Source organism: Hylobates moloch, unplaced genomic scaffold (genome assembly GCF_009828535.3).
Source record: "Hylobates moloch isolate HMO894 unplaced genomic scaffold, HMol_V3 SCAFFOLD_21, whole genome shotgun sequence".
In the NCBI taxonomy this organism is placed as follows: Eukaryota; Metazoa; Chordata; class Mammalia; order Primates; family Hylobatidae; genus Hylobates; species Hylobates moloch.
Genome location: NW_026652296.1, coordinates 29,773,054 through 29,782,134, shown reverse-complemented (window position 1 = coordinate 29,782,134; position 9,081 = coordinate 29,773,054). Strand labels below are relative to the sequence as shown.

Below are 9,081 nucleotides of genomic sequence, written 5' to 3'. Positions count from 1 at the left end.
ATCTCGAAAAAAAAAGAATTAAAAATAAAAATAAAAAATAAATCCACCGCGGGGAAGCCTTAGGCAAAGGACTCACCTCTCTGATCATCAGTTACTGCATCTGTAAAATGAAGACAGTAAGTCTGGGTATGGTGGCTCACCCTGTAATCCCAGCACTTTGGGAGGCCGAGGCAGGCGGATCATTTGAGGTCAGGAGTTCAAGACCAGCCTGGCCAACATGGTGAAACCCTGTCTCCACTATAAATACAAAAATTAGCCAGGCGTGGTGGCACGCACCTGTAATACCCACTACTTGGGAGGCTGAGGCAGGAGAATTGCTTGAACCTAGGAGGTGGAGGTTGCAGTGAGCCAAGATCACCCCACTGCATTCCAGCCTGGGCAACAGAGCGAGACATCTTTAAAAAAAAGAAGAAGAAGACAATAATTCCTTTCTCAACAGGTTATCCTGAGGAGCGAATGAGAAATAATGGGTCGTGTCCAGCACACAGTGGGTGCTCCTAAGAGTCTGTGTCTTTCTCCTCCTTATGCCCCAGTGGCCAGGGAGAAAGGAAACAAAGTCAGTATCCATCCCAGCTGTTTATTGAAAGGGAAGGTAGGATGGAAGGGGTGCAGGATGAGGAGGGGGCGTGAGGCACAAGGACAGTAGGGTGTGTCCTGGTGGGGGCCGCCTGAGGATCCCCGAGGAGGCCCTTCAGGATGGAGGGGAGGGGGCGAGAGCCTTGAGCGCTGCTCTCCAGCTGTATCAGAGCGCCCTCTAGTGGTACAGAAGAGAGATGACGCCTCCGGCTGGGGAGGGAGGGGCTGGTGCCTCTGAGAGGGCACATTTATTATCAGGGTCAGGGCCAAGACCTGTGGGCTTGGTTTCTAGGTAGGTGGACTTTGGGGGGCAAAGACAACCCACTTTTCCTGCCCCCTACCCCCGGCTCTTAGAGACCATTTAAATCCATATCCAAAGTATATCCAGAGCCACCTGGGACCATCAGGCCTCTGGCTAGTCTTTCTGGGCCAAACCTGTCCTCCACCCTGAGGACCCTCAGGGAACCAGGAAAGTGCGGGGCTGGCTCCGCCCCACCTGTAGCACAAGAGCTGGCCCAGGAGGAGGCTGAAGATGTGTTTCTAGTTCCTGCATGCTGCTTTGTTGTGTGACCTTGGATATGTCACCTCCAGCGTCCTTCACCCACTTCACCTATCAACTGGGGCTAGTCATTGCCTATGGTGGGTGGGCTGGGGGGCTCTGATGCCAAAATGCAGGTAGAACACACACTGTGAGAGGCAAACATCTTCACACATCCTGCAGGGAAAGTCCAAGTGAGCATCTGGGACCCATTTGAGCTGAATGACCCCCACCCCTTCATCTGTGTCTATGGAGGGCAGTGCATGTCCTCATCCTGGCAAGAAGAGGAATCTGATCCAAAGCCCTCATGGCAGAGAGACAGGAGCTGATGGCTTGAAAGGGCAAGGGGCTTGCCCAAGGTCATGCAGAGGAAGGAGTGGGGACGGGTTGAAGGAGATGTTTTCTGCCCCTGAGGGCCTTGGGAAGAGGGTGTGGGTAGGAAGTTTTGGGAGGACTTGAGGAATGCTGGCATCTTGGAAGAGTTGGGGCCCCACCCCTGGTGAGGGAGCACTGGGATTTGAGCTCCAGATTTGACCTGGAGTTGGGCTCTAAAGGGACCCTGCTGAAAGGGAGAAGTTGGGGAAACACTGAGAGGGGGTTATGGTGAGAAGGGGGAAGGATCCAGGACCCACATCTGGCTCCTCCTCAGGCCATGTGGGCAGCTCAGGAGTCCCTCTTGGGTTGGATAGTCTGCACAGAAGATTGCCCAAAGGGGCTGGCGGGTGGCGAGAACCATGACTGGCCACTGGCATTGTGGAAGATGGGTGACAACTGCTGCTCTGGCTCATCCCCGAAGACCTCCACATGGCTGTAGGCTTCGGGGTCCAAGGGCTCTGCCTTGGTGTCCTGGCTCAGCCAGCCTGTCATGGCCCAGAAGAGACAGATGGCGAGCAGAACTCCAGCTGCCACACAGAGCGCTGTGCCTGCCAGGCGACAGGTGCCCAGGGCCTGGTTGTAGTCGGCTGCCCGCTGATCCAACACCAGGAACTCACCCTCACCGATGCCCTCCAGCTTGGGGGGCACTGCATAGCCAGTGGTCAGAGCTGCCACACCCAGCAGCAGAAGCAGGGTCCCCGAGGACAGGCTGATCTGGGGAGAAGCAGACAGACCAGGAAGCAGTCAGGGTCAGCCAGGGGCCCTGGCCAAGGGATCACCTTGGATCCTCACCAGTCTTAAGGGTAACCCCTTGATCCATCCTTAGGAGATGGGAAGCACAGAACACACTTGCTGGGGTCTAACTGACAGGAGGCATAAACTGTCACATTCTATTTGAAATCCTGAGGCCTCTTAATTTCCTTCCCAGCTCCCACCCAGCAGTGGGTTTCGCCAGCCAACCCTGCATTTCCCTCCATCCCAGCTCATCTCCTTGTCCTTTCTACCTTCCCTGTCTCTGTTGGGTTAACTCCTATGCACCATCAGATCTCATTTCAAACCTCACCTCCTCAGGGAGAAGATCCCTGGACTGAGTTGGGTCCCTTGCTTTACTCTGGGCAAACTGTGCTCATTCATTCTTCAATTCACTTACCATTGTGCACACCTGGACATGTATTTTGGTTGCTATGTTAGTGATGTCTGCCTCTCCTGCAGTACTGAGAGCCCCATGAGAGCAGAGACCGTGCCTGTTTTGGCTCACTAGGAGTCTTCTGTGCCTAGCACATACCGGCACAGAGCAAAGGCTGAATAAATGTTTGCTGAATGACGAAGTAAACCACAGCTAAAAGAGTTCTTTGAGGACAGGGACCTCATGTCTTAAATTCTGTGTTCTCAAGAGCCTAGCACAGTGCCTCGCAATAAGAAGATGCTTAAAAATTTTAAACACACACTAACCTTTCCTTGGAAGTCTTCCTTGATCATTTCCTCTCCTGGTGTTCTCTACGGACCTGACCTGAAGTTGTGTAAGTTGGCCTCTCTGCAGAGGTTGGTACCTTACCTCCTCACTAGAGTGAAGTCCTTTGAAAGCAGAAGAAGGGACCCTCTGCCTCAGTCTCCCGAGAATATTTAGCAAAGAGCTATGCCCATAGCAGGGACTCAGCTCATTGCCACCTCTACACCTTGACCCATTGGTGCACCCTGGCCGACTAGTCTCCTTGGCTGTTACAGACATCAATTCTTCACATTTTTTCGCTGCCCTGGCAAGGTACTCCAGTTTACCATTGAGAAACCACAGTAAGATTTAGGTGAGATGAGCCTCACTTCCTGCCAGTCAGCATAGTCCATCTCTTAACCACAGTAATTAGTTCAACGCTGGCAAGTGACCCAATGAAAGCCAATGCAATGCTTGTCAGGACTTCCGGAAATGAAAAGTGTTGTTTCTTATAAATGATGTTTTAAATTTCTGGCTATCCTGAATCTTTTACCTCTCCATATAAACTACAAGTGTGCACAGTGGTAAGTGTATTGAAGAATGAATGGGCACACAGTTTGCCCAGAGTTAAGCAAGGGACCCGACTAAGTCCGGGGATCTCCTCCCTGAGGAGGTGACATTTTGTGACGTCCACAGAATAATGTGCTGGGGTTTTGATTGGCATTGCATTGAATCAAAGATCAGGTTGGGAAGTACTAACATCTTGACTATTCCAATCCATGAACATGAACTATTTCTCCATTTATTTAGTTATTTGATATCTTTTGAGTTTTGTAGTTCTTCTCATATTGCAGATATTTTGTTAGATTTACACCTAAGTATTTCTCTCTTCTTAGGTGTTAAGGTAAATGGTAACATGTTTTTAATATCTTACTATTTTGCTTTCTCCCTTCCTTTCTTCTCTCTTTTCTTTTCTTGGCAGAGTCTCACTCTGTTGCCCAGGCTGGAGTGCAGTGGCACAATCATGGCTCACTGCAGCTTCAACCTCCTGGGCTCAAATGGTCCTCCTGGCTCAGCCTCTTGAGTAGTAGGCATCACAGGCCCGCGCCACTACATCCAGCTAATTTTTTATTTTTAGTAGAGATGAAGTCTCACCATGTTGCCCAGGCTGATCTTGAATTCCTGGGCTCAAGCAATCCTCCTGCCTCAGCCTCTCAAAGTGCTGGGATTACAGGTGTGAGCCAGTACCACTGGCCACTTTTTTGTTTGTTTGAGATGGAATTTCACTCTTGTTGCACAGGCTGGAGTTCAATGGCACGATCTCTGCTCACTGCAACCACTGTCTCCTGGGTTCTAGTGATTATCCTGCCTCAGCCTCCAGAGTAGCTGGGATTATAGGCGCCCATCACCACACCCAGCTAATTTTTGTATTTTTAGTAGAGATGAGGTTTCACCACGTTGGCTAAGCTGGTCTCGAACTCCTGACCTCAGGTGATCCACGCACCTTGGCCTCCCAAAATTATGGGATTACAGGCTATTTTCTTTTCTGAAGGAAATACCACAGGAAAGGCTGACTTCCCTTAGATGGTGTGGAGTGAAGATCTGAGGGTCCACACAGTAGTGGCCATTTGGGGAACACGTGGGGAGAGTCTGAAGCTAACAGGCTACCAGGGTAGGGGCACCATGAGGAGGCTGAAGACTAAGAAACCTTGCAAAGTCCTTGGTATAAACGGTTGAACTGCTGGATCAAACTTTGCCTGAAAGTATGCAACCTTGGGTCTTTTCTAAAAAATGAGCAACATTTTCCCTTCTTTTTTTTTTTTTGAGACAGAGTCTTGTTCTGTCACCCAGCTGGAGTGCAATGGTGCGAACTTGACTCACTGCAACCTCTGCCTCCTGGGTTCAAGCGATTCTCCTGCCTCAGCCTCCTAAGTAACTGGGATTACAGGCGCCTGCCACCATGGCTGGCTCATTTGTTTGTTTTGTTTTGTTTTGTTTTTTTGAGACAGTCTTGTTCTGTCGCCCAGCTGGAGTGCAATGGTGCGATCTTGGCTCACTGCAACCTCTGCCTCCTGGGTTCAAGCGATTCTCCTGCCTCAGCCTCCTAAGTAATTGGGATTACAGGCGCCTGCCACCACGCCCGGCTCATTTTTTTTTTTTTTTTTTTTTTTTTATAAGGAGTTTTGCTCTTTCACCCAGGCTGGAGTGCAATGGATTGATCTCGGCTCACTGCGACTTCCACCTTTTGGTTTCAAGTGATTCTCCTGCCTCAGCCTCCCGAGTAGCCGGGATTACAGGCGCCCGCCACCACGCCCGGCTCATTTTTGTATTTTTAGTAAAGACAGGGTTTCACTATGTTGGCCAGGCTGATCTCCAACTCCTGACCTCGAGATCTGCCAGCCTCAGCCTCCCAAAGTGCTGGGATTACAGGCGTGAGCTACCACACCCGGCCCATTTTTGTATTTTTAGTAGAGACAGGGTTTCGCCATGCTGACAGGGCCAGTGTTGAACTCCAGACCTCAGGTGATCTGCCCACCTCAGCCTCCCAAAGTGCTGGGATTACAGGCATGAGCCATCATTATTTACATACAATAAATATGTAAAAAATTATGTAAATAATTTGTATGTAAATACAAATACAATGAAGGCTCCCTTCATTATTTAAACCCATTTGAATTGGGTTCTTTGTTGCTTGAAAGTGCAAGACTCCTAACTACTATGCTATCTCTTCTTTTTTCCTCTGAACCTCAAATTCAGACTCATTTCCTCCATCAAGGCAGAGGAATCACGGGAGTTGCTCATCTGGCCTTACCTTCCACCACAGTGAGGGCCAGGGCCGGCGGGGGCACAGGACCGGAGGTCCCTCAGGGTCGTCGCTGAGAGCAGTGCCTGCACAATCCTCATAGAAGAGGTGCAGGTAGGAGCGGACCCCATACCACTTGCCATCCTCCACGTTGGGGCCGCGGCTGCAGCTGCAGGAACGATTGCAGCTCGGCATCATGGACCCCTGGGGAGCAGGTAAGGTGCAGCTGACGGAGGGAGGGATTAGTGGGAGCTGCTCATGGTGACCTTCATAAGCCCCCCAAATCTTTGTGCCCCACCCGCTTCTCCTCCCACTCGAGACACCCTACACTCACAGCACGGTCTGGCCTTTTGGAATCCCAGCCAGTCCTTCCCAAAGCACACTGTGAATGAGCCAATGCACTGAAGGGCTTAGCCCAGTGCCTGGCAATTGGAGGTGTCAATAAATGTGCATGTTTACTCTGGAGGCCACCTAGTACCTGGGACTGTGGGCTCTGGAGCCTGACCATTTGGACTGGAGTTGTGGGCACACTGCTTCCTGGAGGTGTGACCTTAGACAAGTGCTTCCACCTTTCTGGGTCTCAGTTTCCTCATCTGTAAAACAGACCTAATAATCATACTTGTTTCATACAGTTATTGTGTCTGATGCTGAGAAATGGTAGCTGTTGTGATTAGTACTGTAATTTTTTTTGTTATTACTTTCATCTTGAACTTTTTAGGCTCCATGTCTGGAATGAGAGAACCTCACCCTCCACTCCCCTTCAGAACCCCTCCTGGGGGTAATTGTCATGGCTGACACTTGGGCTGGAGTTCCCAAGCTGCAAGGCTATAAAAGGTCCTCCCCAGGACTGCTCCTGAAAGCCTCCAGATTCCAATGAATTTTGACTCCATAGGAAGTGAAAGGGGCCCTCAGGATTAGAGGCTCTTAGGCTTAAGGGCTGTTAGATTTCCAGAGAAACCTATCGAATAACCTTTTTTTTCCCCACCAAAGTGGACACAGATCTTGGGAATGGAAGGTACTTGTATATCCATATACAGGTTTGGCCCAAACCAAAGCAAGAGGTGCTGAGGGAGGACTGGGCTTCTACCCCAGTCTCCATGATGGCCCTCAGCCTTAATTAGCAGCTTCCTACGAAGTGAAACAATGTGCTTGTTCCAAAGGGTAAGATAAAGGTCCTGACAGCTCCCTCTCACTTCCAATCAGAAGTGGTCCTCAAATTCCTACACAGAGAAACTCACCGAAACAGCACAGAGAAACACACAGACACATGCTCACAAAGCACACAGAGACATACCCAGATAGGTACGACACACACACACACACACACACACACACACACACACACACACACACGGTTGGAGGTTCTGCTTAGAGTCACACGCACACGGCACACAAGATTGCTGTCAAGAAAGCCTGTCCATAAATAGTGGCTGTACACCCTCCTCACTTACAATTCAGGGAAAAGAAGAGCGGGGAAGAAAAGGAGGAAAAATAACAACAACAACAACAAAAGCCATGACAGAGAACGGGAAAAGGCAGAGACTAAAAGCGAAGGACCCCCGGAGGAGGAGGGCGAGAGGTCTGGAGAGGAGGGCTCACCGGAGGAGGTGGGCGGGGCGGGCTGTGCGGAGGGTGCGGCCAGCGCGGTACCCGCCCCGGCGAGGCGCTGGGGAGGCCCGGGTAGGTAGAATAAATGGGGCCCGGGGGACGGTAAGAGCCTCAGTGCGGAGACCATTACTAAAGACCGCAGGCGAGGAGGTGTGGAGGGGGCTTCGGGACTGTTGGCCTGGGTCAGCTCCTCCCCTCCAATTCACCGCTTCCCTTACTCCAAATAGATGTAATCACTCAGTCCTGCTGGTACTGGAGAAGGAAGGTGACCTTGACGGTGCCTCCCCCTCGGCCTGGCCCCTCCCCCTGGCGTTTTAGGGTTGCAGGGAGTAGGTCTAGCTGGCGGGGGGCGGGGCGCAGGTACCCTGGACGAGGGTTGCCATGGGAATCGCTAGGGAGGTGTCCCTAGCCGGGAGCCAGGAGGAGCTTGGTGGGAAGGGAGCGGGAAGAGGAGGGGGCTGCGCTGTCCGAGGTGAGGAGACTGCGGCGGAGGAAGGAGGCGAGGGGCGGGAGGCATAGGCGAAAGTGACAGGAGCCAGGGCCCGAGGATGGATGGAATCTGTCGCCTCTGCACGGCCTCATTCAGTTCTCCTTCCCAGACCCTCAGACTCGCCCACTACAGCGTCCAGCGCTGCCCAGGCGGGGGAGAAGGGGCGCCCTCCCGAGGGGGATGAGTGGGGGGTGTTGGCAGGGGAAATCAGGCCATTTCCCCCTTCCCTTCCTCACCTGTACCCGCACCACTCTGACAGGACCACCGATCCCCTGGTCCACACTAACTGCGTCCTTTTCTCTAGAGAGAAACTGAGGCAGAGAGGAGTAGGAATCTGTTTTTGGCTTGAAGTGTTGGCGGGGGTGGGGGGTGTCCTTTGAAGCCTCTACCCAGCCTATCAACCCTGAGGTGTCGAGGGGCGATGGGGCTGTTTCTATCTCCTCCCCCTGCTACTTCCCTGAGACCCCCACCTCCCAAACCCGAGGCTCAGGCGCAGCGGTCCTGTCCCTGGCGGGACACAGCCCGAGCTGAGGATGCAGGCAGAGCGCGGGGATTCTCCAGGGGATGGGGCTGGGGTCTGGCCGCGCGTGGAGCAGGGCTAAGCTCACCTCTCTGCCTGCTGTCTCCGCCGAGCAAGCGGGAGCCGGAGCGGGAGCCGAGCACAAGCGGGTTCGGTTCGCGCCTGCGCCGCAGTTCGGGGCGGGGGTGACACGGGGGCGGGGGAGGGGGGCGCCGGCCGGCCTCAAGGACTGGCTCTGCAGATAGCCGCCCCCTGCAGCTCCCCGCCAGCTCCTGTCCCCTTCCAGAGTTCCCTTCTCGCTCTGACACCCCAGGTCCGTCACAGAGACCCCTCGGACTCCCTGGGCCCCAACCCCTCATGCAGTCCCTCAAACTCCTCACCGAAGCTCCTATCATTCCCGCAATTCCCCACCCCTCTCATGGAAGACCCATCCCCTCACTGAGCCTTCATCTCCTCGCTGTACCGTCAGTCCCTTCTCTAGGTCTCCATCCCCCTCAAGGAGCCCCACCCCAGTATAGAAACCGGCATCTCCTCGCTGAGCCCCCGTCCTCTTCACAGGCTCCCATCTCTCTCCCGGCTCCTACCGGGAAGTCCCCTCCCACTTGCCTTGAGAGCCCCTAATCTCTCTGAAGTCCTCACTTCTCACTCAGTCCCCATCCTCTTTTCATCCTCTTTTCCTCTTTGAGTCCCTACCCCTCCCTGGTACAGGATCAGCCCTTGTACCTTGCGAAGGGAGTTTGGG

General features: G+C 52.9%; 1 protein-coding gene across 5 annotated transcripts; it reads right to left on the bottom strand.

Annotated features, from left to right (window-relative positions):
* Positions 1 to 462: 462 nt before the first annotated feature.
* On the bottom strand, positions 463 to 8,500 carry NRSN2 (neurensin 2). 5 transcript variants are annotated; one of them, XM_032141859.2, is made up of 6 exons: positions 8,428 to 8,495; positions 8,056 to 8,130; positions 6,200 to 6,314; positions 5,731 to 5,925; positions 2,107 to 2,203; positions 464 to 1,974 (listed from the first exon to the last, which is right to left on the bottom strand). In XM_032141859.2, exons 3-6 carry the CDS (start codon positions 6,227 to 6,229, stop codon positions 1,778 to 1,780), a joined length of 519 nt encoding a protein of 172 aa, XP_031997750.1. In that variant the 5' UTR covers positions 6,230 to 6,314; positions 8,056 to 8,130; positions 8,428 to 8,495; the 3' UTR covers positions 464 to 1,777. The 5 variants fall into 5 exon arrangements, with proteins under 5 accessions (XP_031997747.1, XP_031997746.1, XP_031997748.1 ...); XM_032141856.2 differs by having other exon boundaries at positions 463 to 2,203; XM_032141855.2 differs by lacking the exon at positions 8,056 to 8,130 and having other exon boundaries at positions 463 to 2,203; positions 8,428 to 8,500.
* Positions 8,501 to 9,081: the final 581 nt, after the last annotated feature.